The sequence below is a fragment of the Onychostruthus taczanowskii genome, unplaced genomic scaffold (assembly GCF_017590055.1).
Source record: "Onychostruthus taczanowskii isolate IOZ18803 unplaced genomic scaffold, ASM1759005v1 scaffold59, whole genome shotgun sequence".
In the NCBI taxonomy this organism is placed as follows: Eukaryota; Metazoa; Chordata; class Aves; order Passeriformes; family Passeridae; genus Onychostruthus; species Onychostruthus taczanowskii.
This window is the reverse complement of record NW_024503568.1, coordinates 4,408,739-4,422,017: the sequence shown is the minus strand read 5'-3', so window position 1 is coordinate 4,422,017 and position 13,279 is coordinate 4,408,739. Positions and strand designations below refer to the sequence as shown.

Sequence of the window (13,279 nt, the reverse complement as noted above, 5' to 3'; positions counted from 1 at the left end):
AGTATATCGCTGTAATGTGTGTTTACATGAAATGGGTAGAGGATAAAATTTAATTTAAAAGTTAAATGTATTTAGCTTAATTCACTGACTTCTGAATCTATATTTCTGTATAACTATAGAGAAATAGATGTAATGTAAGCTACTCAAGTGTTGCTCTAAAGCATGTATACAACAAAATGAATTAAAGATTTTGTGTTCTAAACTATTCTCTCTTTTCTTAAGAAGCTGTGCAGGCTTTAACAGTGACAAGGAAAAATCTCTTCTCTCTTTCAGTTAGGTAAATAAAGCCATGAAATTATATTGGCTTGAAGTACTGAAAGCTACTTAAAAACTTGACCAAATCAAGGAAAAATATAAATTCCCTGCAAATTAAATCTAATCATATTTTTACATTTTTCTATATTGAGCTTACATGCCAGAATTTACATATTTCATCTGCACGTCAAACAGCACAAGTTCAACACCCAGATGAAGGACACACAAGAAATTTACAGCAGATAAAAAAAAACAATCTAGGACTTCAGACGCACCTTTTCATGTTCTTTCTTATGGAAAGGTATCCTGCACAGTATTTTTCAGTAGACACTAAGAAACAGTAATTTGTAGGATTTTGTATTTGGAACCTATATTTGCAGCATAGAGACTGAAATCTCTGCTACAGCAATTAAGCATTTTCCTCTGAATTAAAAAATAGCAGTAAGTCACAAGGTAAAGGAAGCCCTCATGACAGAAGGCAATGAAAGCTGTGAAAGAGCTCTGGAATGCTGACATGCTCTGATTTCACACCCATTTAATCACAACTGAATCAAGTTTACCTTCTTTATCCTTGAGGGTGTTTAGGTAGGAGAGGAGATTTTCGTTAGCCTGCACACAGTACACCTCCCTGGTTTGAACTCCACCTCCGCACAGCGCTGTCTGGTTTCCTCGCCTCTTGTCCTGCTGGCTAAGGAGAGGATCCACGCGGCATTCTGTCCACTCCGTGGTGCGCCAGCCGTACCTGCATCACATTTGGTTAATTTAGAAATCATGAAGCCGTTCTACACAGTATTCAATTATACAAGCTGAAACGCCTCAGTAACCTCATCAATTTCATAAAAGGCCTGAGCACTGCAATTTCTTGCACACAAAGGTGCATTAAACCTCGCATTTTTTGTGTATGGAAACTTTTTTGTATTATTTAACTTTTTAAATCATTAATCTTTAGGAGGTTCTTTTCCATTCCTGAAACATACCACATATATAAATATTTTATTTGAGGGGAGAAAAACTTAATATAGAGAGACATATAGTACATGTTCAGATAGCTTTCAAGACTGTGACTCTCAGCATTTGTTTAGACAATTTATATAAACAAAATCCAAAATATGAAAGATATGTGAATGCTGGGAAACATAAAAGCTAGAAAATGAGGGGAAAACCTCACAACTGCCCCTCCCCCCAAATAACCCAAAAGCCTATTGTTAACTTTGAAACAAAAGTTCCTTCTGGATATCAAGGTGAAACTATGACTATATTTTTTATCATGACTTCAGGAAAACTTTTCAGTAAGTTCTCTTTTTCACAGTTAAAAGGAAGATCATTCTGCAGTACTGAAGCATCCCAGCTGGGTACTGATGAATGATGAGAAGCTGGAAGCTTCCTAATCAGTGAACACACAGCCAAGATCTTTGACTCACAGTTAAAACCCAGTTGGGATTATGAACTGCAAGAAATGCCACAGAATTCCCTACCTAACAAGTACTTTAAGGCTAAATACAGCAAAGTGCTTCCTAATGCAGCTGGAGATAAAGAAAGGTGATATTTCAACCCTTAAATGAAAAATATATACCACAGTCAAAGATGCTTAACATACAGTGACATTTATCCAGACCCTATTCTTAATTTGATAAAGAAAAAACACAATTGGGACTAAAATATTAATTTTTATTAGATAAAGATTATAGCAATCTCTTGAATCATAAAGTGCTCGCTGTCATTTCTCGTAAGCTTTATTTGCTGTCACTGTTAGTCTCTCCCACTTCCCATCTAGGGCCTTTGTTGCTATGAGTACAAGTCTCACTAAAATAGTCTGTTAGCTAACCAGATGTTTATCACCCCTTTCCTGTGTTCAACATTTGGTCCAAAAACAAACAATAAATTCAGAAAACAATGATTCTGGTATAAATGTTATGTAGGGAAAAGATCACTGACAAATTAATACAATTAATTTATTTTCATCTTGCCTGAATCTGTGTATGTGCAAATATTGTCTTTTAAAAACAGAAATGAATTAAAAGAAAATATACTTATTATTATTGCTGTATTTAGAGAAGGAACTGATTACACTATGATGGAAACCATTTGCAGACTTTGGCCTTTCAAGAACACTGAATGAACAAAGATAAAGACAAAAGGTAAAGTCCTACCTATTATTTCTTTAATAATAGTTTGGTTGATATTCCATTACCAGCCTTGTACGCTTGATTGAAATTGTTCATTTTAGTAGTGGAGAACTGAAATGAACCAACTTACGTAATGCAGGGTGCTACGCCGTCTCCTTGAGAAACACACTGCTCTGCTTCTTCTAATTGCGGGCATTCGCTCTCACTGCCAACAGGGAGCTGCTTAATGGTCCGTGATCTGGTCCGGTTCCCTTTAGGGGTTGTCATGTCAAAGCAGGTTTTGGAGCAGGGGGTCCATTCTGACCACTCTGACACCTGGCACTCCTTTGTGATCACACAGGACTGAAATGTGATGGGCAGCTTCTCCTGATTGCAGAAGCTGTAATGAGATAGCGTTACAGTTTTTAGCACACACATCCACAGACAGTCATGAATTCCTACAGCAAAAGCAATGTCAATGGTTACATGAAAGTCAGTAAATATTTTTAAAACTGTTAAGTTTTACTCCACATTTATTTGATCCCAGAAAGTCAGCCAAAGGGTTTCTGACAAAAGCGACTTAAACCAGACAAATAACAGATAATAAATTACCGGTATTGCCATATCTGTGAATAAAATTAAAATCTAAGTATTCCTACAAGTACAGAAGTACAACAGAGGAAATACATACATTTTTCACTTCTTATCTTTTATTTTTACTCTTTTTTCCTTTTGTAACTATGTTCCAAGTAAGAGACAATTCAAAACTGAGATGACTAAAGGTGTTTTTGCAGATAAAAAAAATACTCAGTCTCATCTTGTCCTAATTTCCAGACTACAAATGGTTTAAAAACACAATGGCAAACATACTGAATGCTTGGTCACTAATAATTTACTTTGTTAATTGTTGGTATATTGCCATAGTGATGTCTCATGGTCCAAACAGGGAATTATCTCTAATCTAAAGTATTGTCTTCCCTGCTACCCATAGTATTTATTCCTGTTTCTTTTGAAGGCCATCACTTAACTTCCATTTTCTATCTGTTTGCCCCATTCACGTATCACATAGGTTGTCAGCAAGATTTTCTCCCTCTATATCACTCTTCATTTTAAATTTTATATTCTAAGTGAAAACTAACATGTGCCTGCTGCTCTCTATGAGGAGAGCTGTGGACACACTAACATTTTTATTTTAAAGTTTGATTCAAAATAGAAAAATGAGAAATAGAGAAGGTAAACTACAGTTAAATAAAACATAACTTTATCTCCTTAATTACAATTACAACATAGATTTCTTTTTTAATCAAGTCTGGGTTGGAATAAAAATCTGGCCTCTGAAGCAGTTAAATAGACAGAAAAAAAGTTTACTGGTACTGCAAGTCGCACAATGAAATGCTCTGTTCAATACCAGGCCTAGAAACTATACTACAAAGACTTGGTTTTTTTCCTTTTAAAAGAATAAAAAATAATACAGAAAAATTAATATTTACAAGTATTTCACTGCTACACAAAATTTGGCCCTACCCATATATCCAACATAATTTTGAACCTCTATTTACAAAATTTTGTAATAGAGCTAGGGGTACTTGATGAAACTGAGAGATTTAAAAACACAATAAATGAAAGAGTTATATGCACAAGAAACAGACCAATTCTACATCTTGCTAGCAGAAGATTCTGATTATGGAGACACTGTCAGCACATCCAAAAAGAGGTTGACAGATCTGTGAGCCATCATCCCTAACACATTTACTTTGGATATTGGAGAAATACAAAATGAATGGACTGCAAAAGACAGTCACGTGTCATATTTTTAGTCTTTAAATTGCATCTCCCTCTGCCATTGGAGACAATAAGGCGGAGACGCTGCTTGGCTTGACAGACCATAGGGGATTACTTAGAAGTTTTCTAATGTTCTTATTATGTCACTGGTAGTGGTGATGGGGAGCCCTAACACATGATAGTCATCTTTCATTCTTCGTTAGGACAGAAACTACATCCTGTTTGTGGAGAAAGGTAATTTTTGAGAAAATTGTTTTTTTAATAATGGGCTTTTTCACCCACGTGTAGCCCCATCTGGCATAAGACTACGGTACTTCAAAACCAATAAATCAGTTTCTGTACCTTTGACAAAACATATAGACCCATTGATCCCTCAAAGACACATCTTAATGACTGGAGAAAAGATACATTCCTTATGGTTTCTAACATGGGCAGTATTTGCAAATTGTTTTGTAGAACAGATGAAGTATCCTCCCGTTCCAAGCTCCCATCCAATGTGACACCTCTGCAGGCAGAGCAAACCAACCTCTTCACACTCACTGTGCTGGGGCTGAGTTTAATTATAAATGCACATTGCCAGGGAACATGCACAAAATTGCCACCACAAAGTAACTCTGGTGAGGATGGAAGAGGGTAACTAATGATGTGTAAGAGTTCCTGGGCTTTGCATCATTTCAAAACTTATTTGGGAGAAGTGTTAGATGAGAAAGGCTAATGCTTGTTACTAATTATTTCCATATGTGGTCATGAGGAAGACCCAAACAGAATTGTACCATGTTACTAACTTCATTGTTTATCTATGATCCTTAACAAAAATAAAACAATAGATTTAAAGGATGTCTCACTTCAAATACTTACTTGTAAAATAAAATAAACTAAAATTAAATATAAAACAAGGATGTTCTTAAGCTCTTGTAACCTGAGCATAAATATTATTAGGGAGACAAGCAAGAGGTAAAGTAAGCTATATTTATTTCCTTATTTGCTTATTAAAATCATGAACCCCTTGCAGTACTACATAAACACCCACAAGAAACTGATACTGTAAGTCACCACTACACAACCTCTTTTCTCTTATGCATACTGTCATATTACTTTGTGAGAGAGCAGAGATAACTACAGTTAGAAAAAGAAGAGTTTCATAACCAAATTTGCTTTTTGCTGTTTGCTTTTTTAACACTTGGTTTTCTTTGAGCAAGTTAGAGAAGCAGTGAGAGCTAACTGGAAATTGCCACTATCAAGAGTTTTCCTTCATAGTGCAGGCAGCAGAAGAATATGTGTTATACTCTATACTCTTAATTACTTCCAAGTAAGGAAGGGAAAAATCACATACTTCAAACTTTATTTTACCAGAAGTAGACTGATTCTAAATCAAAACCCAGCAATGTGCTTGCTAAACAAAATAGTTTCTTCTGTGTCTGGTACCTAATGCTATAGATTTGATCTCCACAAATAACTGAAAGCAAAGCTTACTTTTAAGTAAAGCTCTCTGCATTTTTTGGTGGATTTATGTGTCTTGTTTAGCCATGCAGACTGGGGGTAGATGTTCTCACAGGATAAAAAGCAAATGGGCAAGTAACATAATAGAAAATAAAAATAGACAATTAACATTCATTTCTTGATACCGCCCAACTCACTAGAAGTTTTTCACCAAACATCTTCATGCCCTTGATTAATGTCTAAGTAGACAATATATGCAAATTTAACCATTCAAGAAGCACAGGAAGGACACAAATAAGTCCCCACTATCAACCCACATAGTTGTGTCCAGACAATTGCTTGGAAAGCTCAAAGAAAAGCACGAGTTACATAAAAATGCTGTTAAAAGTCAACAGAGCAGACTGGATACAAGAAGCAACAGCATAGGGGTAACAAACAAAGTCTGCAGCATCTTGCTTTCAATCCAGTGAATATATTCAAGGACAATGCCCCAAGATTTTTGGCAGGGAAGAACGAATTATACAAATTGAACTAAGGCTGTGGTTTGAGAAAGTACTATTTCAGACAACAGCTAGATGTAGTGGGGAAATGAATTTTAAAGTATAAAAGCACTTAAATGACACAATGGAAAGAGAAAGCAATCCCAAATGAAATAAAATATCACAGGGGATGAATGGTCCCTGTTGCTATTAAGTCAACAATAAACCTATTCCTGACCTCTAAGACACAGATTAGACAAAAGAAGTAAAGAAAAAGGCTGGTTCAAAGAACAACCTACAGAACATAATTACTGCTCAACCTCTTCTGAAGACATGTGGTCAAGAATTCGTATCTACTCACGTTCCACAGCCTTGTTTGTGCTTCTACAGCAATAAATAAAAACTAACTACCACTTAAGAATTAAAGATAGGAAGGTTATGCCTAGGGATTTTGAAGTAATTTATGGGATAATTAAGGCTAAAGACATGGGGAGAACAAAGGTTGAACATAAGCCTGAACCAAATTACACCACAGTACCTGTGTACAAATGAGCAAGTTGTGCAGTTGAAAGAACTCTCTTCAGTCAAAAATAAACTTTAAAATGTGAAAAAATTAGATTAAGTCAGGAGAAAAAAACATCTCTCTGAGGTATCCTAAAGATCTATTAAAGAATGAAAAATACTTTTGCAACTTAAAAAAAATCAGGAAAACTTGATTTTATATGCCAATGATCTGTATGAGTGTTTATAATCTCAGTCGCAAAAGCTGTCTTTTAGGCTGTTTAGAAAAGTTGTGGAACAGATCATTGGAATTTCCTCCTCTACAAATTCAACTAGACAAGAAATGGGTTTTTCTGACAGATTTTTGCAATAAATAAAGCTGTGCATACTGCATTCATGAATCCAAATGCATGGTAATGCATGAGAGCAGGACTGGTCTCTAAATTCCTTCAAGATGAATAGAAAAAATAAAGAGGTTTTAAACTAGGCAGTAGAACTCTTTGCTGCATGAGCATACACCATTCATAACTTGTACAACTAAGAGATTTTCTGCTTTTGCTGGTGTTTTGTCCATATTGGACTGGACTAGTAATTAGAAAGGAGAATTAATGAGAAAATATGAAGAGCAGCATCAGAATGGCTGGGAGGTTCTAACTATTAACTAATTAATAATCCATGCAGTCATAAACCTGCCTTGGCAGTAGCAAATAGAGGGCAAAAATGGAAAGACAGCAAATACTCAGTCACGCTATCCCAAGATATGCACTGGTTTTCCAGAAAACTGTGGCTTACAGACTTTTGGAACACAAGCTGAATCTTTGCACTGAAGAGTTTACAATGTTCACCTCCATAAACTAAGACAAATGCGTCCTATAACTAGGTAAGATTTTGGTACATACATTGTCTTAGAAACAATGTATTACACACCTTTTTTACTGACCCATAACTGTAGATAGTTATTTTTGCATTAGAAGTGCTCAGTTAATTTAATTTTCTGACTTCAGGACTTGCATAACTATTTGCTTTCTCTGTGGCATTTTTGAGCTTTGACACTTCTATAACATCTTTCCTTGACTGTCTTATTGTTAGGTCCAAGAGTCCTCTTTCACTTGGTCTTGTTTTATTTGAACATAGTTATATCCTGCAACTACACATCCTTTCTACTCTAAGTGCAACTTTGAAATGAAAACTGGTCTGGATTTGAGGACTATTCAGTGCTCATACTGAGGATACTCCTAAAATATCTGCACATTACTATATCCCAACAATCTATAAGTTAATGGAAACAGGAGTCACAAACACAAGGTATTGAGGACACACCATTTTGAAGTTCAATTTTTTGCTTTTCCTGATACACTGCTTTTCATGCTCAAATGTAACGCAGCATCAGTGTGAGGCTCATAATTTAAATTGAACAGTGAAGAACATGTCCTTTACAATGAATTCAATTCATTCACTCAGTACTGATATGTAACAAGAAATGCTATTTATTGGTTTTGACTATAATGTAAAGTAATGGAGCCCAACTGGAAAAGTTAATGCAAACTAAATAGTCTGTTCAATAACTTTTGTCTGCATTATTTTGCCTCTATTCCTTCACCATAATCAACATTCAGCTTTGGTTTTCCCATTATCCACATTCAGCTTTGATTTTCATTAATGAAATTTTCACAGTTACTATTCCTTACTTTCATTCACTATACTCATTCTCCCAGAATTCTGATATATTTGTTTTTCTTCAGCTGACTTTTCATTTGATTACATACAGAGATTTCCATTATTCTGAAATGAATAACATGGCTATGGTTCAGGAGATTGACGCCAACATAAACTCTTGGCACTCAGGAGGAACAAAAGACAAGGCTTTGACTGAAAGAGGACTTCAACAAAATTTTTCATTTTTTTAAATTGAAAACTGTGATTTTTTTTAATCCTGGTTGACTATTTGATGTAGCAGTGGATTATATCCACAGTGTCTTGGCTCCTGTCACTCTAGACTTCTTTGTAGATGTACCTACAGATCTGCCCAGTTGCTCCAGTCCTGGCACGACTGACCTACCCTTGTCACTGGTGTGGAAAGCAGACACAGAGAGTGTCAGAGAGCTCAGCATAGCCAGAATTATTAAGAGACACTCAACAGAGATCTATATTGTCAGACACCACACACAAAACCTAGGGAAAAATGGCATTCTTCCTCCTCTTGACTCTCTCATACTAAATAGTGTCACAGTACATGCCCTTCAAGATCAGGAAGAGCTGTGGAGTCAGAACTTGTTCTATTTTCCTACCTATTGGGAAGGAACTTCATTATTCTTTTTGCAGTTCTGCTTGCATTCTCCAAAGTAAAACATCAACAACATAATCCAATTATGCTTTGAACAAACAAGACTGACTGGATGAATGAATTAAGAACTTTAGAGGACTGAAGATGATGCAGCCAAAAACCAGGCTATCTGCCTCGAAGAAACACATCCTGAACACCATAAGAGGAGGTTCAGCAGTTCAGCAGAAAAAGGTAGCTGCTTCTGAAGATTTCAGATCAAAGGACAATCAGCATTCTAAGGGAATCCAAAATGCTTTAACAGGTTTTTAAAAAGCTATATCTAAATACTAAGAAAGAAGAGTAAGAACTACCTGGAAGATTAAAATTAAAAAAAAAAAAAAAATAAAAAAAAAAAAAAGAAGAAGAAGAAGCCCACAGTGAGCTCCCTCAGAACAGAATAATTTAACCATTTCCTAGCCACAAAGTCCTGCACACCATCAGGCATCTCCCACAATCAGCTACATCACTACATCATCATGAACCTTTTCTCTTGAATTCTTGCTGATCTCATTAAACATTACTTCATTGAATACCATTAGGAAAATGGTTTCCAATCTTTACCACCAGCCACAAGATAAGAACTGCTGACACACAAGCCCATTTCACCAAACAAACTCATCTGCAGAAAGACTTGGAACAATAACTAATTACTTGCAGAACACCAAAAGTACATATTAGTTTAGCACTTGAAAACCAAAATTGCACACATACACAAATACACAGAAGTAGGCTTGCAAAGGCTGACATTTTTGACTGAAGGGCAAATTAAAATTAGAGGAGTCTTTTGGAAAAGAGTCAGAAAGCAAATTTGTGTTTGAAAGTAGCAATTGTAAATGACACTAGAAGAAGACACAAGGCTAGGCAGCAGCCTTGCAAGGCAACCTACAGACATGCATGAACATTGACCCAACTCCTAAAGAAACCTTAAAGCAAAGCAAAGAATTTAAAGTAGGAGTTGAGTACAAGCATATTTTACTTTTCCAAGTGGAGAGAATATCAGCAGTTTGCTCAGAATTCTTTTCAAATCTTAGTAAATTGCTACAAGACTAGAGACTATAAGGAACAGCTTGCAAAGACCACATCTGCTTCTCATAAATGCAACCTTACAGTGAAGGAAGGGGTAAAATCTGTACCACATCACTCATTAGCATCACATCCTAGAAAAGCTCAGGTTTAAACTGCTGGGAAATCTGATGATCCATGGGCAGACACACAGCCTAGATGCTCACACCCTTAACAGAACTACCTCACAGAAATGATCTGGTTAGGTCAGAAGGTCAAATCAACCTTTGAATTATAATGACCCATGTGTGCAATTTTCTACTTTGCAATTTTAGCTTTGAATGATCATACTCATGGGCAGGAAGCCTGAAGAAACACAGCAGTAATATTCATGCTGAATATTAATCCTTTGTGTTATCTGGAATTAAATCCAGACCTTAATATTGCACGTGGAGTGTCTTCTCCTTGCTCTTTATTTAACCACCAGGGAACCTTAAGACATACTTAGCATGAGTAAGAGGGATTTTGGAGTAACAGGTACAAGAATCAAGCACAATGTCCTAATGTGCTGCAACAAGCTATTTATTTTCCATGCAGTGCTCTCCTCACAGTTCATACAGCTTGTTGGATGCTTTAGCTTCTGAAATAAAATAATCAAATTAACTCTATGCCATTCTTGGACCACAAGTACAGCTGGATTTTAAGAGAGACTGTGATAAGTATTTCGGCTAAAGGAAAAAAAGGATGTTTTCTCATAAATAAAATCAAAATTTAAAAAATTCTATTTAATGTGCAGGTACTAGACAGCAGGAATAATAATAGAGTGATTTAAATCCAGAGCTTAGATAACCCCCATGATCTACTGTGAAGACATAAAATGCCATTTGTATAGTCTAGTCATCCTTGAGAGGTTCAGTTTATGGTTGGTACCAAGTTGTCTCTTTAAGGAAGTCAGTGAAAATGCAGTGCCTGTACTTTTTCCTAGTAGAAAATTACATAGTCCTCATTCATTTTCCATACAGCTGCACTGTTTAGTATTGGTCATCTTGCACATTGTTCTGAGAAACTGTTAGTGCCTCCTGGTATAATGGGCCATTATAATCACACAAACAATGAGTCCACTTCTATTCATTTATAATTCCAATACTGTCCACCTAAGTGTTTTTCACAAGACTATTTTCCCATGATCCTTTCACAAGTTTAACTAATTCTGCCAAACTATTTTGAAATAAACTAAACCACTCAGGCTTTCTACACTACAGGAGAAGATAGAGGTTACGTACAGCTACTGTGTCAAGAAAAAATAGAAGCAAAGCAACAAGGGGTGCTACTATACCCAAGGAAGTGTCAACAACAGCTGCTGTGGGGTTGTTGCAGATACCATGAGTGTCTGAGGAGATAAAGAAGCAAAAGTGTTCAGTGAGAGTGCTGTTTTTCACAGTCCAGTGATACAGCAACATGCATGCACATCTCATGCTACAGGTAATTTTGAAATGGCAGAGCAAGTTATTTGGCAAGTATCTACACAGATGACTTATTAAAGCTTTAGGGAGGAATTTCCCTTTGTCAGTGGGAATTTTCATTACGTAACATTAATCAGAATCTACTTTGACCCAAACTAACAGCTAGATTCACAGGGTTATCAGCAAAGGAAAAATAAACAAAATTACAAACTTTGTGAATATAAATATGCAGTATTGCTGTTAAGATAAAAAGAAATATATTACTGGAAACTATATAACTACTATTAGTTGTGTTTCAGGCATTAGTTTAGATTTCTCCCTGTACTGATGCTCAGATTTGGCAGTACCACTGGCTCCATTGCATTCTCCAGCACTTGGAAAAATGTGGTCAGTATTAGGAGGTGAGCCACACATTTTATTTCGAGTGGGACTGCTGAAAGCTAGGCACTGAAATAGCCAACCCTGATGCTGAGTCCTATGCATTTCTACCTTGAGGGACAATATGTCCCAGAAGGATGCTCAATTCACATGCTCCCATACCATAACTTTATTTAGCAGATTGATACAACAAGGGCATACTCTAAGTCCTAGACTACGCTTAGCAGTTTGATTAAAAAAAACAAACAAAAACAAAACACAAATCTAAAAAAGTAATGCATTCTATTTTGTTCCCAGTAGGACTCTTTACAGATTATGACATAATACCAGTATAGAAAATTAAAAATTTAGAATAATACTCCTTGATTAACATTTATTTTGTCACACTGAGGTCAATTAACATTAACTGACAAGGAGGCAGAAAAGCTGTGTAAATGTACAGTGTAGGAGTATCTTCATTAAAGATCTTAGAGCCTAATTCAATTTACCACTGTGCAACATAATCTCTAGATTGAAGCTGAAAATTCAACACTGCATTCATTCAAGGAAATAATTTATTCATTCATAGGATTTATTGCCACAAGAGATTATCAGAACATAGAGTACAACTCTCATTACATTATAGCCTATTATATTTTGCTAAGGAAGACAATTACATGTATTTGAATAAAAACTATATACGAGAAAGGCACCCAGTCTGGATGATTTGCACAGAAATATATAAATGTCATACATCTAGATGACAGAACAATTGTTCACTGTATGAAAGGAGTTAAAATATGGTGTGGAAAAAGGAATCGTTCATTGCTGTTTCAATTATTCAGCACGGTGTGTATGTTTCCATCTTAAATCTAGATTTGGGCATGGTATGTCAAGTGTGTAGCAATACTGACAAGACACTGTCAAAACAGCAGTCTCAGTAAGATGATGGAGCAGGTACTTAGAATAGAAAGGAACACCCATTGAATAATATTATACATATCCACAGAAATTACTGTCTCCACCAAAATCACATTAAAAAAATTACACGATGCTTCTACTTTCAAATTTGTGGAAATTCTAAAGGCATAGTAGAAAACTATAGAAAAGCAATGTTTACATCCTGTTTCTTTAATAATAGTTTGCATTTTCATTATCCCAATGCACCTGAAAAATAACCCTGTAGTTTTTAGTTATCAAGAGATTTTTCATCCAACATTATTTTCTTTTTCCCTGTTCTCCATTTGTTAAGAGAATGTGCTCTAAATAATTCCAAATTAATGAATCAAGATGACTGTATATAGCTCATTATCCAAGTTCGTGATATTTACAGGTGCTCTGTAAGTGAGCTACTTATGTCTTCTAAATCCTCACAGTATGGTGAGCTTGGAGGCTTCCTCTACAAACAGCAGTAGAGCTGCCTTTACAGTAGCATAAAAAGCAGGGGCAGACATACATGCCCTCATCTGGTCCTCAGTGACAAACCAAAGGGTACTTCTGCTCCTTGATCTCCACAGCCCATCCTCTCTGCATTGCTATTTCCCTCACCTTTCTGCAGCCCATCTCCTTGAA

At 35.9% G+C, this 13,279-nt stretch overlaps 1 protein-coding gene across 5 annotated transcripts in view; it reads right to left on the bottom strand.

Annotated features, from left to right (window-relative positions):
- THSD7A (thrombospondin type 1 domain containing 7A) overlaps nt 1-13,279 on the bottom strand; it is a 264,274-nt gene that overhangs the window by 98,688 nt on the left and 152,307 nt on the right. For all 5 annotated transcript variants that reach the window (XM_041418267.1, XM_041418270.1, XM_041418271.1 and 2 more), the window contains 2 exons: nt 2,512-2,760; nt 816-997 (listed from right to left, as the gene is read on the bottom strand). In XM_041418267.1, coding sequence (XP_041274201.1) covers nt 816-997; nt 2,512-2,760 — 431 coding nt within the window. The remainder of the gene's footprint in view (nt 1-815; nt 998-2,511; nt 2,761-13,279) is intronic.